The 19,302-nt window shown below is 36.2% G+C and overlaps 2 protein-coding genes across 3 annotated transcripts in view; one reads left to right on the forward strand and one right to left on the reverse strand.

Annotated features, from left to right (window-relative positions):
• On the reverse strand, nt 417-2,079 carry LOC109845200. The gene is made up of 3 exons (XM_020414422.1): nt 1,748-2,079; nt 1,425-1,653; nt 417-1,344 (listed from the first exon to the last, which is right to left on the reverse strand). The coding sequence occupies exons 1-3, from the start codon at nt 2,042-2,044 to the stop codon at nt 830-832; spliced, it is 1,041 nt and encodes a 346-aa protein (XP_020270011.1). The 5' UTR covers nt 2,045-2,079; the 3' UTR covers nt 417-829.
• Nucleotides 5,697-19,302, forward strand: part of LOC109844456 (probable RNA-dependent RNA polymerase 1) — a 58,660-nt gene continuing 45,054 nt past the window's right edge. For both annotated transcript variants that reach the window (XM_020413509.1, XM_020413508.1), the window contains exons 1-2: nt 5,697-5,835; nt 5,929-5,965. The gene's annotated coding sequence lies outside the window, so the exon portion shown is untranslated. The remainder of the gene's footprint in view (nt 5,836-5,928; nt 5,966-19,302) is intronic.

Genomic DNA, 19,302 nt, shown 5'->3' on the forward strand with positions numbered 1-19,302 from the left:
GATGATCATTCTGATATGATCTCGGCTGATGAAGATGAAGATTTGGAGCTTGAGATCATGGGATCTACAGGTCCTAGAGGACAGAAAAAGAAGATGCGATGGAGGAAATCCTCAATTCAAAGAAATTCTCAGTGAATTCTGATCTGAAGCTGGGAGGTAATTTCTTGAATCATAGCCATGGCGCTAGTAGTTCTTCACGAATTTATTGGGCTGATGAACTTGATTTGGTGAATACATCCCCAAATCTCTCTTCGAAAATGACTGATAAAGCTTTAGATCCTATAATCTCTAGTAATCTAAATTCGCCTTTGATTTCTTGCTCTGTTCCATTGGAATCTTTTGGAAATAATTCTAGAATATCAAAATCTGAGACTAGCTACTCACAAGAATGTTTAGATTATATAAGCCTTGGGGACTGTTCAACATGTTAGTGAATGAAACACGTTGTTGGCTGATTCCACTGTAGTTCCCTTCAAATAGTGAAAGGTTATTGAAAGAAGACGGCATTGTTTGAGGCGGATTGAACGGTTGATTTGGATATGAAACAAAATTGACATTAATACCGCCTGAATCAATTGGTGGTGCATGTGGTGAATTGGGCAAATTTTCTTTTCCTCCCTTTTTGTTAGACATACCTATGTGTCATAATAAAAACAAGCCATAAATTTAGAAGTACATAGCTGCAATATGTGAACAATTATGAAATATGTGAAAACAATAAAAAACATTATCCGTACAAGTGCAATTATGAAATAAAAAAACATAATTAAATATGAGAAATTACATTGTTCATACAAGCACAATTATGAAATATGCGAAAACAATAAAACTACAAGCCAATTTCTGTGGTGTCGCCATCTTTATATTTTGCACAATAATCAACCCACATTGCCCATGCAATTTGATCCCTAAGGTCCTTCCATTCATTTCTTGCATCACGCTCCTCTCTTTGTGTCCTAGATTGAGTGAAGTCAACTACGCTTGAATCATCTTCGTTTGTCACGTCATCATTCTCCTCATCAATTAGTACATTCTCATTCAAGATGTCATCTTGTGGATCTTCAATTGCAATAAAATTATGTAATATAGTACATGCTAAGACGATGTCCACTTGTGTGGGGAATGGGTAATTAGGCTTCGCGGAAAGAATTTTGAACCGATTCTTCAATGTGCCAAAAGTTGATTCAATTTTAGACCGTAAAGAAGAGTGTCTTAAATTGAATAACTCCCTACTATTTCTGGGTGTCCTACCAATTTGTTCCTTTAAGTGATAACGAACGCCACGGTATGGAGAGATGAAGCCAGGCATGGTAGTGTATCCAGCATCACAAAGATAATATTTGCCTACATTATAAAAGGAAAATTTGTGATCAGTTTGATCATATTATTTAATTTACTATTTATTAAATGGGGTGGAAGAATACCATCATATACTCTCAATCCGTAAGGTTGTGGTCTAGACAACGCGTCTTGCAGAATCCTATAGTCATTCGCCGCACCTTCCCACCCAGCTAGGACATATGTGAAAAGTTTATTTGGAGTGCATGCAGCTAAAACATTTTGCGTTACACCTTTACGCCCTCTAAACCGTGCAACTAGATTAGAGGGTAACATTGCATCAATATGTGTTCCATCTATCATACCAATGCAATCCTATCAAAACTCGACAATGATTGAAATTATTAGTATCTCATATCATTAAATTATGAAAATCACTAACGTACGCAAAAATTTATTTCTCTCTTACCTTGAAGTAAGGAAAATAGTTTGGATTGTTGACAATCTCCGGTAGAATCTCATTAGGTGCTTGCTTCATGTATCGATCACGAAGACCGTTCATAGCTTGTAGGATCTTATTAAAGTACCTACTAACCGTTTCACCCGATCTTATGAATTCGGTCCTTATTACTCTGTTTTTGGTTTTATGACCCACTATGCAAAGAAACATAGCAAGTTGTTCTTCAACTTGAAGGTGTTTTGTGTCCTTTAAAAAACCATGATTTCGCATAACATCCGCAAGTTTGAAAAAAGCTTTAGGCCTCATTCTAATATAAGACCTACAACTATCACTATATCCTTCAAAGATGCGCTTGAAATGGGCATTTCTACAATAAATTTTCCTCATCTTGTCCTCTCTTGGAGCATAACAGATGGATTTGCGCCTAGCACAAATTCTCAATAAACAAACTATTATTGTAACCACGGAAGATATAGTCGTATTAGAACACATCCTCTTTATTTGTTCTTCATCTACACCATCCATCTACATTCGTTACAAAGAAAAATTAGTTTAAGATGTTTATGCAACAATAAACAACGACAAAAAATTTTTAGCTCTAAATGTTTCATTCAAGAAGTATTCAAGTCAAATGGAGTATTTGAGGGTCTCGTTTATATTACATTTCAGCTCTAAATATTTCATTATACTGCAATCTAATCATTTATACATCATTGAAGTATGTACATGAATCACCAGAAAACAGTCAAAAGTAACCTAGATGAAGTATATATCGTTCTCGAATATTTTTAAAAAAGATGGTATTCCCCTGCAACAATGTCATTCAAGAAGGATGTTTATTGCCATTATGATATTTCTTTGATAAATTTGTCAAGTCAACTGTATAAAACTTCAGGCAGACCTTGATTTATTGTAACTAAATCTTCATGATGAAAGTGGTGAGTTTAGCAAAAGAATTTCATGACCTGATTGGAGAAATATGGAACTAAAGAAGACCCGATATGAAAATACAATAAGACTACTACATAATGAATAAAATATGCTAATATACAGTTAGGAGGTGTCTTTGCAACTTTCTTAGTGCCCGTAATGGGTCAAAGTCCTTAAATTACCAAGAGGAATCAGATGAGCAAATAACAAAGAGGCAAGGCAAGACAATCACCGATGAAGACTACAGTAAACAAGCAACAAATACGAAAACACAATTTTGTACCAAAATAGCATTAGTCTCACATGAAATAATGTAAGATTCGTATACTAGAGCTTTACCCTACAAGCTTCATACCAAATTGTCAATGACAAGCCAATGCTTTAGAGAACTCTGACATGAGCTAACTTTGTTCTTAACTTTGATCAAACCTGAACTTGTTACACAAACAATAAGGACAATGCCAAGAACATGCTTAACCAAATGAAATCTGCTTCTAGATTCTCTCTTCCTTCTGGGTCCAAAGAAGAAAGGAGGTGCCGGGGCTAAGTGACAGATCTACTATTTAATGTATGCAATTATAGAACTAGGTCATCTATCATAGATCACATATTAAATGAAAAGCAAGTTACGTTTAGTGTAACTGAAAAGGAATGAATACCAAGTATGGTTGGACTTAACTGGTAACAATAAATGCATACAGATACATGATAGGAGCAAGTAAATGTTCTGTTTGTCCACAATACAGGAGCAAGTATTCCAAAAATCGTGTTCAAACAGATACATGAATGGGTGTAAATGTTCTGTTTCATAAATCTTGTTCATACAGATACATGAATGGGTGTAAATGTTCTGTTTCTCCACAATACAGGAGCAAGTATTCCAAAAATAGACTAAAATACACCTTTTGGTTATTTAATAAATGCAACCTGTAAAATATAGGCAGAAAGCTTACTATATCAATGACATAAAGTATAATACACACATAAAGTATAAATGCAACCTTTTGAACTTTATTAAAATTCTAGTTTACTTGATTGACATACCCTTGGCTCAAATAACATATATCTTCAAATAATATCAATTGTCTCAGCTTGTTCTTCATACTAAAAATTGAGACTAGTTAGTTGGTGACCGACATCAAAATTATTACGCACCTGTGAAATTTATGCTACACGTCACTTAAAATAGAACCACATCTCAGTCCATTTATGACTTTTCATTTATCTTGTCTATCGGAAAAATCTTGTTCATTTTTGTTTCTACTACAAAACTATGGAGGAAATGTGTTAAATGCATACAGATACATGATAGGAGCAAGTAAATGTTCTGTTTCTCCACAATACAGTAGCAAGTATTCCAAAAATCTTGTTCATACAGATACATGAATGGGTGTAAATGTTCTGTTTCATAAATCTTGTTCATACAGATACATGAATGGGTGTAAATGTTCTGTTTCATAAATTTTGTTCATACAGATACATGAATGGGTGTAAATGTTCTGTTTCTCCACAATACAGGAGCAAGTATTCCAAAAATAGACTAAAATACACCTTTTGGTTATTTAATAAATGCAACCTGTAAAATATAGGCATAAATTTTACTATATCAATGACACAAAGTATAATACACACATAAAGTATAAATGCAACCTTTTGAACTTTATTAAAATTCTAGTTTACTTGATTGACATACCATTGGCTCAAATAACATATACCTTCAAATAATATCAATTGTCTCAGCTTGTTCTTCATACTAAAAAATAAGCAATAGTGAGATAAAAAATTAACATAATGTTCTGTTTCTCCACAATTCTAGGTTCTAGCAATAGTGAGATAATTAAGCATGATAGTGAGGATCCCTATGGAGAAAAGGCACCTAATGATGCCAAAAAATCAAAGTTCATTTATGTTAAAACTGATCCAATAGAATACACCTTTTGGTTATTTAAAAAATGCAACCAGTAAAATAGAGGCAGAAATTTTGAGATTGAGATAAAAAAATAAGCATATTGCACAATAACTCAAGAAATAACAAGTATGCACCTGTGAAAAAGAATCAGTCTCCTCTTATTATCAAAACATCAAAAAAGGGGCTGTTTTGATCTTATGAATCATGCAGGCAACCTGTGGATTTACTGTTGATCTTATGAATCATTTCTAATAACATAAAATTAACAAATTGGTCTTATGAATTCGTTTAACAACAAAATTTTCAACCATAACTATGAAAATAAAAAGAACAGAAATCAATTAACTATGAATTTGAAAAGAACAGAAACCCTAGCGTCATTTTTTGTTAAAAGATCAACTACAAATAGATCAACACAAAAAAAGCAAAAATAACAGATTATTACCGTGAGAGCCTTGAGATTAGAGAGAACCCTAGAACTGGGGCGATGGAGGAGGAGGAACGAGGGGCGATGGAGGAGGAGGAACGAGACCTAAGTAGTTGGCGCGAAGGACCGAAACCCAGCTGGATTCGGGGCGGGAACGACTGGATTTGGGGCGGGAACGAGATCGGGAATTTCCGCCCTAGAAGAAGTTCGAGAAAATCACACGGCTGAGAGAATTGGTTACGGGAAGGGTTTTGTTGATTTAATAAGGAATGTGTCAGATTTCTTTTGATTTCCTCTCAATTTGAGAGGAAATTGCATTTTGCAAAATTTGGTAGTTTTTAATTTTTCGTAGAAAATATTTCTTTAAACTTTTTGTTAAACCAAACACAATTTAAAGAAATCTGTAGAAATCTTTTAATTACAAAATTGCCAAAAATAGATATTTTGAGAAAAGTTTTCTAGAAAAGTGTGTAACCAAACACCCCCTTAGGCTACAGCAATGGTTCCCAATTCCTTAGCAAGCAAGCAAGTCTAATCTTTTTGTCACCTCCAAGGACAAATAAAGGAAAGAATCTTTGTACGGTAATATTTTATTTTTTTGCATGAGGGGCCGGATTGAGTGCGAAGGTGGGCCCGGTCCAAAAAGAACCCGAGAATTCCACTATCAAAACAATAATTACGAACCCCACTGAAAGACTCTCCGTTGACTAAAACCCACTTCATTCATGGATTTGTATTGGGCTTCTGCGAAGGGAATTGCAAACATTCCATAATTAACTTCTCTCTCTCTGAATCGCTTCGTTTCTCCTTTTCTTTCTTGGATTTGTTGAGGTCGAATTCTTTTCCTTTTCCTTTGTGATACTTTAGATGTTGGGTTTCTAAATTCAAAAACTTGCTTTTGTATTTTATTTGTGTTTTCTGCAGGGATTTGGCTGGGTAGTGGGAATCTTGACTTCTGATGGTGGGTTTTCTAACTAAAATTTAATTCTTGGGTATTTTAATTGATTTCTTATGCAAATATTTGATTATTCGCTGATAATTTTGTTGAGCATTGTAATTTCACTTTATTTTTGGTATCTCTGCATATTTGGAGTTCTCAGGGCTGCTTAAAATTTTCTGGATGTTATAATAACATATTGGTTTGGGTGAACTTAATATTTTCAAAGGTGTCCAAGATTGTCAATAAGAGGATTATGCAATGCTTTAATTTCTAACTCAAGCTTCTTAGTTCAAATCTAACTCATGTAATTGGGTCTGTGCAATTATGTATTAATTGCAGGACCGCATGTCATAGAGCCTTGAGGTAGATGTGAGTATAAAGCTCAAGCTAGTGTGACATTATTTTTTGGAAAATATTTCATGTATCATTTACCTGGCATGTTCTTCCATAATTAATAATTCCGTGCTAATGCTATTACCTAAACTTAGATGAATTTTCATGCTGCCTTATGTATTCCCTAAACTCAGGACAAATTTCATGTTGCCTTATGTATTCCCTAAAGTCAGGAGAATTTTCATGCTGTCCTACAGTTATATTGCTAGTTAATCGAGATCTTCACTCTCCCTCAAGTCGTTATGGAAACTGTTGTCTAGATGAATGGACATTTAACGAAGCTATTAAGGAGATTCTAATGCACGCTGTTTTCTTTCGGTGGCACCTTCCGAACTTCTGTCGCCAAAATAGCCAAGCTATTAAGTAGCTATGAGTTGTTCTAGTGTAAAAAGTTAGTTTTTTAGGCTTAATTTCAGAAAAAAAAAAAAAAAAAAAAAAAAAAAAATTCAAAATATTATAACCCCCCTCGCTCTCCTCCTTAAGTTTAGGCGTTATTAGAAAACCCTTATTTAACTTTAAGATTACATGGGCACTGTGGGTGACCAGGATGGCTGTGAGGTTTCAATATAGCTCCCACAGTATTGGGTTCGATTCCCGATGGCTTCATTAAAAAAACTTTACAATTTATCATAAAACCCCCTTATGGCATTTCCCCCCATTATCCTAAGTTTTTAGTGGACAAAGATACCTACCCAAAAGGGATTTTACCTCCATGTGATTAAAAAATTGAAAATATTATTTAGCACATTAATTGATTTATTGTTGAAAGACTCTCCACGCTAAAAATCCCTACTTATGGATATTTTTGTCCACTAAAAATTTGGAATAATGGGGAACTATTTTGGGGGTTTTATGATAAAACCTTAAAGTTAAAGAGAGTTTTCTAATAACCCTTATAGGTTTTGTTTTTATATTTTCAAAGTTAAGGGAGGTTTTCTAATAATCATCCAAAGTTAGGGGAGGTTTTTTGATATTAAGCCTTTTTTTATATTTGTGAATTTCAATCGTTCATTTGCATCTTCTCTGATGAGCAAGTCATCATTGAATATAGTTCTTCTGTGCACTACAGGTTCCGTTTCATATGATGACATTTGTCATTCTCCATGAGTTTTCAGCACTTTTGTTACTTGTTTTCTTCCTATTTATTTCCTACCTAAAAGTACATACAGATACATAAGGAGTTAAGTTAATTGGAACCGTCAGATCTTAGTTGATGGTTTAGATCTATCTAGATATTTTAATAAGTTAATTTAATTAAAAAAAACCTCTCACTCTTTCTCTTTTTTCTTTTGTGACAATCCCCCTTCCTCATTGTGACCAAGTCCTCCTTCCCCTCACACTAACCCTGTCATTACTCCGTCCATATATGTGTGTGTGCATTTGCATGTGTATGTGTGTGACTATTACAGACAATGCCGTGCATGCGTGTGTGCATACTTGGTAGCTCATTTATAAAAATGAGCTACCACCTCGTATTATATACACACGCACGCGCGCACATACACATATATGAGGAATATGGGTATGCTTGGTACCAAATACTAAATTTGGTGCTTCGTAGTGAGGTGACTACTTCTCATCCACTCATTCAACAAGTAAGCAAGTGGGGACCATTTTTAAGTTGATATATTTTAATGTGTGGATGAGAAGTGTTCAAATAATTATCAAGCATTACTTTTGTACTTGGTACCAAGCATATTCATTTCTCTCTCTATGGTTAGATAATTGAATAAGTGGATGAGAAATGGTCACCTCACTACTAAGCACCAAATTTGGTGCTTTGGCACCAAGTATACCCATGATTCTCATACACATACACATGCACACCCTACACACATACAAGCACAGACACACACACGGAGATATGCATATATACATCCATATTCATATATACATATATACATATATATGTATATATACATATATATATGCGTATATATATGTTTGTGTTTGTATATACATATATGTATGTATGTATATATGTTGTAGATGGTTCTTTCAAAAAAAGATATATGTTGTAGATGGTTAAAATATATTTCGTCCAGGCTAATGTTTAGGTTTGATCCAAGAAGCAAACGCCTATGGGTTAAATGCTTCAAATAGACCCTAACTCGAGCCTATAACAAGTTGTAGTGAAGTCTGCCTAACAAAGCATGTGAACTTTGCCACACAGCTCATCTCAACCCAACCGGACATGTCAGAAGTGGGTTGATTTCCTATTCAGACCTTAGGCCGAGTTGAAAGGCGTTATCAAGTCGGCCAAATTATGAGCTAAATTCAAACTCACTAACGAAGTTCGCCAACCAATTAACCACGCCAGCAAAGTTCGCTAACCAATCAATTCTCTCAGCAATCAATGTGGGCCACGTCATCTACGATTCAAAAGATGGCTAACCAAACATCTGTGTGAGCTTTTCCCAAACACCTTCAGCGAAGTTTGCCAATCAATTAATCAGTAAACTTCGCAAATCAGCCGTTTGAGATTTATTCTTAAGGGGATAACTGCCCCTCCACTATCTCGTATCTTGATGGCCACATAATCCATAATTAAAGTCTATTAACTTTCTCTTTTGGCTTATAAAAAGGAGGAAGAGATTGTTCATTTTGACCACCAGACACATACGCAGAGAAGAGAAATCGAACATGCATGGTGTTCCCTTATTTCGATTCTAAGAGAAAAATGAGCCATCTTCCAAGCAACCAAATGAAAGACCAACAACAAGAGACCCATGGTCTTAGTTGGATCGTTAACGAAGTATAAGATTGACGCTCCATCGGCATAGACAAGAATTCCAGATAATATAAATTTTATTGTTTCTCTTTTATTGTAATCTGAGTTAATTACAATACAAATGACCTGAAATAGGATGACGACTCTGCTAAGGACTACTTTCTCCTCCGATGAGAAAATTGTGTCGTAGGCTGACACTAAGAATCTCAGATCTTTTGCTGAGTTACTGGTCCTAGAATTTAACCAAGCGAAGTTCGAGAAATTCATTTCCTCAAACCAATCATTAGTAGCAACCGTGAGAAGTTGCCATAAAATTCGCTGCAGTGCGAACTTAGGTTCCAAATCTACCCCTGCGAGTGTAAAGGCGACCTTTGCCAAAGATGGTTTGAATTTCGCTAGAAGCCAAATGAAATTCTCCTAGAGAGAAGAGACATCAACCCTTGCCGAAGGTCAAGACATTCTCACATCTTCTGATTTTGGATGTTAGTTCATAACTCTCTTGGAGTTTCGATTTAAAGCATCTTGCAATTCTCATTATGCTTCCTTGACAGAAGCAAAGGATGAGGGTAATCGTATAGTCCAAATTTCCGAAAGGAATAACATTGATAAGTGTAATCCATCTGACTTCGCTAAGCTGAAGTTTGGCAAATGTCACCACAAGTGACGCTCGCATGCCAAAATCCAAAATGGCCATTCTGGAATTACTGGTGATCTAAGATGGTTCCTAGCCCTAAAGAGAGCTGGCCAATATTACTATTGTACGACCCTTAGAGAAGTAGTCATGACAGTTCAGAAGAATTGCTAATGCAAAGCTATTCCTAAAATGGAATTGGTTTTCGATCGTCTTAGTCATAATCCCGAGCCTTCAGAAGTTTGGACCAAAAGTCGACGATGTACCCAAAATGGCAAACTCCAAGAATTCATTGTTTAACACGACTAGTGTAGTTTTGGAGATGAAGAGGAAGATACAGACAATCCATTCGACCCGAGATATTATCTTGGGATTAGAGGCATATTGCTGGAGACTGTCGGTGTATATCGCCACACTAGATTAACACAAAGAGCAACAATTTCTTTTGACTACTCCCTCATCCAAACACGAGTGTTGCGGACTCCGCCTCAAGTTGACCAACCTACTTCGAATGATGCTAACTCTGCCATCGTCGAACATAACCCCTAGCTCAAGTCAAGAGCAACAATTGGTGGCAAACATGATGGACCTGAGAAGATCTTCTCGCTCAGATGACAGCTCAAAAGAAAGCTTTAGATGAGCGATTTGAGCGTTTAAAGAAAATGTTCAAGCATCTCCTCTCAAATTCTCAATCTCGTGTGAGTTCTTCGAAGGGGAAACAACCAATCACTGAATTCTCCCTAGAAGAAGAGCAAGCGCATCAAGAAGACGTAGATTCTGACCATTAAGGATCGGAAACATCAGCGCCTCCGAAGCCAAGCAAGGAAGCAAAGGCGGCTCTAGAGGACATCAAAAAATGATTCAACGCTCTTTCTCAATAAACTGAGCTTAAGAATGATGGAATCATCTGACCTTATCCCATTGAGCGGGACATAGTTCCCTATCTAATGAAGTTTAAGCCACCAACGTTGCACATGTTGATGGCAAGTTCTCTGAACAAGCACATCTACTACTTCCACCAACAAATTAGGAATATAGTTGGTAATGACGCCATTAAGGTGTTATTTTTCATTCGCACCCTTAAGAGGTAGCCTTCAATTGGTTTTAAAATTTGCCTGAGGGTTCAATCAAATCCTGGGCTGATTTGGAATTAAAGTTCCTCACAATTCCATGAGCAACAGTCGGATGTAACCATGGCCAAACTCCTCTCTGAAAAGCAAAGACGAAATGAGATGGTCAGGGAGTTTATCAAGAGATTTTGCAATCTGACATTGCGATATTGAGATATTCCTTTGCCGATGTTACTCTAAACTTGTCGACATAATTTCGTGGGTTATCTAAAAGCTTATATGGGTGCTGTCATGAGCTATACATGAAAGAATTTGATAGAACAAACTGAGATAGTAGAGAAATCATTAGAGCATTTCAACAAGTTCGAACCCCCACCAACTTTAAGGGCAACAAAGACAAGTGAGGGCAGTCCTCTCAATCAAAAACTAAAGAGACATTCGTAGTTAAGGTCCAAAATCCGAACTGCCAGAAAAGCGAACCAAGGAAGAATGTTCAATGCAATTACTTGTTTAAAGATGAACATACGGTGGCTATCTTTCATACCCTCAAGAAGGGTAACCGACTAAAGCTTTCTCAGGCCCTACGCCCGAAGAAATTGGAAAGACTGACCCCAACTACCGTCTTTATCACAAAATGTTATACGAAGAATTGCTATATCATTAAGGATGAAATACAGACCTTTGTCGAGTCAGAAATCCTTAAGCTCATGTCTAAGTAAAAGAAAGTCACTACCAATATGGTGACACTCTAATTCGATTCCATACCGAAAATTCAAGGGCAAGATGACATTGTCTCCATACCTACTGCAAGGATAGAAGTAGTCAATCATGGCCAACAAAATCGATAAAGCCAAAGCTTAGTCCCTCTTATTATAACAATAAGGGAAATAATGTGGGTACATCTCGACCTTCTCCAAGGTGCACATTAGGCTCTTCTAAAGTTTAAGATAAGGAGTAAGCGCAAGATGAAGTCCTACAACGTCATCTCCGCAATCGTTGAAGAGGAATCTCTACGAGTCTCTTCACTCACCACTAATTCAGAGGAAGAGAAAATTGTCATAGCGAGGACAATGTTTGGTCAAGATTATTTAAATAATTATGATCAGTCAGGACTCTCTACGCAACCCAAAGCAACCAAGCAAAGGAGACTCGGTTCGACAAAGTGTTGCAGCATCTTTCAGACGATCCAAAAGCCCCATTTTGATATGATATTATAGTGTAATTTGCCAATCTGTCAGCTTATATAACCTTATTCAAACTTTTACATTTATCTAAGGAAACGAGGGTGGCTTTAAAAAAAGCTCTGAATGACAATGAGATGTTCCTTGCTCACATGATCGAGCCTCCTCAGGATGAACACAAGCATTTATATCAGTGCTAATGGCAGCGCCTGATATCACATTCACTCCAGAAGACATGCTCATGAAAGGCCATCATCACAACCGACCCCTTTTCTAGACTGGGTATGTAGGGTCGGCAATGGTTGAGAGAATTCATATCGACCTAAACTCTGCGTTGAGCATAATTTCATGGAGACTCTTGAGTTTTTTTTGGATATTACGCTTTACAAGCTCTCAAAAACTACTGCTAGCATATTCGTCTTCAAATCCATCAGTAGTTAATCTCTTGAGATGATCCGACTTAAATGTTAGATCTGTAATTTAAAGATGGAAGTGACTTGTTATATCATTAATGTCGAAACACCCTAAGCGTTCTTGGACGATCGTGGATCCATTCCAAGATGATCGTCTCGTCAACGCTTCATCAAGTTTTAAGGACATTGATGAGCAAGGGGTTCAACAAAAGATCGATGTTGAAAAGCATCCCTTCAAGGGGTATATAATTATTTTACCGATTCTCTCTTATATGATGAAAATCACATAATTGAGATTGTCATCTCCAATAATGAAGACAGCGGTAATGAAGCAGATAATGAGCTAGATCTGAACGATGATCCAATCTGAAAGATGGAACCACTTGTAATTATCCTCGAGGATCCATGTATCAACTAATCAGCCGAAGACCATGGCAACTGGATCTTTAATGAAGAAGGGTTTGCTTATGACTACTTTTTAGACTCTGAGTATGAAAGCTTAAGAGTCAAAATTTTAATGTCTAGGCTAGCTTTAAATCAACTTTGTACATGCTTATAAATGAGTCTTACTCGACTCATCAGCAACTAGGCAACTCAGAGGATGCTACCTTCACGATCCAAGCTAAAGGAGGCACCCAAAATCCTAGAGTCGAGATATCACTTATTAAGTTCGGATGAGGAAGCCGAGAGAATTCCAGAAATCTTCCGTTACAGCTAGTTATCTCAGCATATAAAGGCAAAAATAGGGTACAACTTTGCTCTAAAATAAGAATTAAAATTCAATCAAGAACTGAGAGTTCCTTCTTTATACTAGAAGGAGAGGCTTTCGATTATTATAATCAAACTAATTATGGACTTCGTTATATTTTTCTTGAGGCCAATTCACAAATGAGACTGGCATCTTATAATTTCCTAAGCAGCTCTTCAGACATGTCTACCTAGGATTCTAACATTAGCATTAGAGCTATGCTTGGCGAATTCACGGCTAACATGGTCTTGTACAGTTTAACTATGGATCTTGATGAATTCGAAGTGCTCGAAGATCCTGAAGACGATTCCTGGGCAAAACATCTTGAAAAATAATGGGAATCGCACTTTGAAGTCAACGAACTACCTACCAAAGATAAAGTGGTCTAAGTCGACATATGCAATGAAGTCAGTCTGAAGCCCATCTTCATCAGTGAGAGTTTATCACTCGCTGAGAAAGAAGAGCTCATAACCCTCATTCGAGAGTACGTTGACATCTTCGCCTGGAGTTACGAAGACATGCTTGGATTGAACCCTAATGTGGCCGTACATCAACTTAACATTAACCTTAATGTGAAGTTAGTCAACAATAACAATGATGCTTATATCCTCAGTTGATGGAGGAGATCGAGTAAGAAATCTTAAATCTGTAAACTCATTAAATGCGAATTCATCTGTGAAGAATAACATTGGATTGGCTAGTCAACGTCGTAATGGTAATGAAAAAATAGCAAGATTCAGATTTGTATCAACTTCAGTGACCTTAATGTTGCTTGCCCAAAAGACAAATTCCTTCTCCCTATCACAGATGTCATGGTTGATAATACGTCTGGGGTTTGAGAGGATGTCGTTCATGAATGGATTTTCTGGATACAATCAAACCAAGATGCATCCAGATGATCAAAAGCACACAACTTTTAAGGCACCATTTGGGTATTCTGTTACACAGTAATGCCCTTTAGCCTGAAAAATACTAAAACAACTTACCAGCGCGTGATGAACACGATTTTTCGTGAACATTTGCGTAGGACGGTTGACTGTTACGTTAACGACCTCACGATCAAGAGCCGTCACAAACAAGATCATATCAACGACTTTAGAACGATGTTCAAAGTCATGATACAACATCAGCTCAAGATAAATCTAACCAAGTATTTTCTAGGAGTATCATCAGGTAAATTTCTGAGATTTATTGTACCACCAAAGGAATACATGTCCACCCTAAAAAGTGAAATCCATCCAAGAGATGCCACCTCTGAGGAATTTAAATGACCTCAGAGGCTTATAAAGACGATTAACCTATATCCGCAGGTTTATAGCTAACCTATCTGGAAAATATCAACCGTTTCAAATATTGATGAAGAAAGATATTTTTTTCGTTCGGGACGACACTTGTCTAAAAGCTTTTGATGAGATTAAGAGTTATCTCATGAAGCCACTAGCTTTAGCCCCACAAGTATCATGCAAACCATTCCTTATCTACGTCAGAACAATGAGTCATTTCTTAGAAGCACTTTTTGCCCAAAAGAATGGCAATGGTCACGAGCAAGTTATTTATTATCTCAACCGGCCTATGATTGGTTCTAAGTATCATTACAATCCAGTTAAAAATAAATGTCTAGCATTGGTCTTCGTAGTTCAGAAGATGCGACATTACCTGACTGGCCAATCCATCTACGTGATCTCAAGAGTCAATTTTATACGGATACTTATGACGAAACCCGGATCGTTGAACTTCGTTGAACTCCAGGTTAGCTAAATGGGTAATACTGCTTTCACAATACGACATGACATTCAAGCTAAATAAAGCAGTTAAAAGACCAGACAATAGCTGGCTTCTTGGTGGATCACCCCATCCCTAAATTTTCTAAACTTTATGAAGCCATCACAGATGAAGTTTTAAAGTCAAATATTACCTCGGACCACTAGGCGCAACAACTTTATTTTGACAGTGCGTCAATACGTAACTACAAAGAAGCAATTATCGCAGGAGTAGGGGTGGTGCTAGTCGATCCCTACGGACATGTCCTTCATCAGGCTTATTCATTGACCGAGCCATGCTCTAATAACGTGGTAGAGTACAATGCCCTCATAATTGACCTGCAACTTGCTCAAGATGTGAGTATCAAATAACTTAAAGCCTTTGGCGATTTTAAATTGATCATCAATCAGATCAAAACAGAATATGAGGTCCGTCACAACGACCTTATACCTTACCATGAAGCGGCAATGAAGCTTGTCTAGTCGCTTAAAGGCTTCTACATCAGTTATGAGCCCATCTCGAAAACACTCATGTGGATGTTTTGGTATCCATCATAGCCACTTTAGCCTTAACTTCTAAATCTACTAGACGCATCACAGTGGGTAGCCATTAATTATGCTCCCAAGAGTAAATTTTGGAAGCTAATGAGTGCATCTCATGCCAACTCACTTCGAAGCTAGTGATTGACGTTTCCTAATCATTGATTACGTCTTGCATGTAATACTACTAGATAATACAAAGCAAGCAATCTTTGTCTAAAGAAGAGCTTCATGCTTTTTCTATGATTCCGCTCCGTAGAATTTATATTGTTGATCATTCGACGGGCTCCGATATTTATCACTAAGCACAGCTCGAGAAGCACTCAAGGAAGGCTACGATGGTACATGTGGAGCTCATCAATCAGATCCTAAACTTTAGGACTGACTTCAACCGCTTGGCTATTACTGATCAACGATGATTGTGGATACAGTGGTTTATGCCAAGCGGTGTTATGTGTGTCAAGTCCACACTAATTTTCTACATGTACCTTCGGAAGAACTTCATCCAAATATTTCCTCATGGCTATTTGAAACATGGGGCATGTAAACTTCATCGCACAACTCATCTGGACCCAAAACGGCCAAGTTAGGTGTGGGTCGATTTCCAATTCAAACCTTAGGCCAAGTCGAAAGGCATCATTGAGTCGGCCAAGTCACGAGCTAAATTTGAAATCACCGACAAAGTTCGCTAACCAATTAACTTCGCCATTGAAGTTCGCTAACCAATCAATTAGCGAATTTTGCTCACAGCAACCCAAGTGGGCCACATCATCCACAATGTAGAAGATGGCTCACCCACATCCACGTGAGTTTTGCCCAAATGCCTCAGCGAAGTTCGCCAACTAATTAATCAACGAACTTCGCTAATCAACTGTTTGAGAGCTATTCTTAAGGGGATAATTGCTCCTCTACTATCTCCTATCTTGACGGTAACTTAATCCACAATTAAAGGCCATTAACTCGATCTTTTACCCTATAAAAAGAGGAGGAGATTGTTCATTTTGACCACCAGACACATACACAGAGATGAGAAATCGAACACCCTATACGCGTGGTTTTCTTCTATTTTGGTTTTAAGAGAAGATTGAGCTATCTTTCAAATAAACAAATCAGAGACCAACAACAAAAGACCTATCGTCTTAGTCGGATTGTCAACAGAGTACAAGATCGACGCTCAATCGGCACACAAAAAAGAAAACCAGATAATATAAAATTTCTTATTTCTCTTTTATTGTAATCTAAGTTAATTGCAATATAAAAGACTCAAAATATATGTATGTATGTATATATATGGAATATGGATATGTATGTATGCATGTTGTGTGTGTGTGTAATGACAATTCACCAATTGAATGTACATACTCTGTGCTTCAAATGTAATACGCTCAATATAGTTGGTAATTGTGTATTAATTCACACACACATATATAATACAGTATAGGTAGGGGGCCACATAATGCTAAGTCTGCTAACCTGGTGCACTATACTGTCAATAATTAATTTAAGTTTGTAGTATACTAACATACAACATATATAATCTGACAGGAATACATTGTAGCGACAGTACACACAGTAGTATCTATGTAGTGTGTTTGTATATATATATATATATATATATATCTATATATAATATATATATATATAATGATATATATTCTCCTCTCCGTCCAGACAGTATTCCCTACGTGCTAACTCTGTCGTATCAAGGCTAAAACAGTCCTGGTTGTGATTGTTATCAGAACCAAGTTAGCCGGTGGAGGAGTCGGTGTACTGCAGGGGGAACGTGCCCTCGGCTCTTCGCAATATATCAGTGCTTGACAATATTGCATGAAACAACTCATGCCTTATATGCCTGCATGAACTATAATAAAACAATTGTAGATATTTGTAGTAAAAACCTATTGCAATATTGTATGCTTGGATTCTAACAGCTTTAATTTTTAGCTTCTTATTATTTATGTTTTAAAGTTTACATTGAGTTAAATTGCTCTTACATTCTAGTATGATTTAGAACTTTCAGCACATTTTAATGTTCTTTCTTAGTTTTTTATTTATTGTAGTTGCGACTTACATAGCTATGTCCTGTGTTTATCCGGTGTTGTTGACTGGTAAGAATATTGTGGAATGTTTGAGAAACTTTTATTTGTTTAACATTTAGCTGATTTACTTTGCTTCTTTTCTAAGATTTTATTTCCTTAACTAGTGATCGCAATTTACACGGTTTCCGCCTGTTAGCTAAGTGTGCGTTTGGGGCTTCTCCATCCGTGTTTATCGCTTGCTATTGATAGATCGGGTTGTAGTGTCTTTTAAGATGCTAAGTTTCTACGCTATCTTTCCTCACATAAAAATAATTCTTATGTGAAGACTATGTCAGCTAAAAAATTCAAAATAACTAAGTTATGAAATTATTGGCCAAAACATTCAAAAATTGAAAGTGACTAAAATCAATACTAATGACATTTATTGTAGACAAAGTTTTAAATTAAAAACTACATATCATGTTAAAACTATTGTAAAAACAAAAATTGTAACCTCTCACACAGAAAAGTTACAATTACTTAGTGACAAAGATATTAAAAAAATCACTGAAGGTCCTACTCTTAAATTCCTTCATCTTGGCCTTTTTCAAGTATCCATTAGGGCTCTTACTAGAAATGATCTTAACACTTCAGCTCTTATTTGTCTACGTGATGGAAGATTTTCTATTTTTTCAGACTCCTTAATTAGTTTAATTGAGTCAAGTTTAAACAATGGCTCTATATTCTTTAATGCTTTCTCAACTTTCTCTATTTCTTTGTCACACCCTGGAATTCTTAAACCCCTTACTTTGAATCTTTAAATTTCAGGATTTAACATGGATTTCAATTTTGAAAATATAGCTTTGACCTATAACATCTATCACAAAGCGATGAACTTTGACACAATTAGCAAAGGTTAATCCTGAGAAAGGAGCTACTACTTTGTTTCTTAATCACACTAAAAATAATCCGATTATTCCAAAGACCCTAAAATGGAATGAAATTCAACTTCCAGCTATTTGAAAATTACATCAAGTAATTGGACCTAAGCTACTTGAAGATTCTAACTTTTAAAAAATTGTTGAACATCCCAGTGGTGATATAGAAGTCAACTTTTCTTCTTTCATGAAGATCACTCTTGAATATGATGATGAGCGTCATGCCTGAGTTTCTTCGATTCCTACTCGAGAATTTTTTTTTTTCTAAAAATAGAAAACCCACATGAATTGAATATAACTTTGAGACAACTGTTATTTGTGATGATTCTAATCCATCAGGGTTAACTATTAATATTGTTAATGATTTTAACAACAGTCCTCCATTCGAGATTTATAAAGATTTTCTAAGAAAAGATTTTAACTTTCCTAAAAATCAACAAAAGAAAAAAATGGGTTTTTAAAACTTATGAAGAAGATTTGAGATCATCTATTCGAGCCCTATATTATGATTGTATGCGTAATATTAGAAAAATGTACCATTTTTCTTTTGTTATGAGGTCATTTACATTTACATTTAGGATCTAAAAAATTCTCTTAAGCATTTACCTATTGAAAACCTTGCCTATATGTTAAAAAGAATTTCTAACACATTGAAAATAGAAAAGATAAAGAAATTGAGTTTTAGCATCCATCTCTTAACATAAATCTCCAGCCATAAATGTCTTATTTGGATTTGAGTCCTAGTTTAATGATACAACTGACTACCTGTTCGATCATAACAAACATTTGCAAGCACGAAACATTAAAAACCATCAGAGGAGTCGGTGTGCTGTAGGGGAAACGTGCCCTCGACTCTCCGTTATATATCTCCGCTTAACAATATTGCATGAAACAAGTTATGCCTTGTATGCCTGCTTGAACTACAATAAAACAAT

This window comes from Asparagus officinalis, chromosome 6 (genome assembly GCF_001876935.1).
Source record: "Asparagus officinalis chromosome 6, Aspof.V1, whole genome shotgun sequence".
Taxonomy (NCBI): domain Eukaryota; kingdom Viridiplantae; phylum Streptophyta; class Magnoliopsida; order Asparagales; family Asparagaceae; genus Asparagus; species Asparagus officinalis.

What these genes read in the sequence shown, in the direction of transcription:
- LOC109845200 (XM_020414422.1), bottom strand. Translation starts at nt 2,044, where the DNA reads ATGAGGCCTAAAGCTTTTTTCAAACTTGCGGATGTTATGCGAAATCAT. An exon ending in ACTATTTTCCTTACTTCAAG is followed by an intron (nt 1,654 to 1,747) that starts GTAAGAGAGAAA and finishes GAGTTTTGATAG; the next exon opens with GATTGCATTGGTATGATAGA. An exon ending in CGGATTGAGAGTATATGATG is followed by an intron (nt 1,345 to 1,424) that starts GTATTCTTCCAC and finishes TTTATAATGTAG; the next exon opens with GCAAATATTATCTTTGTGAT.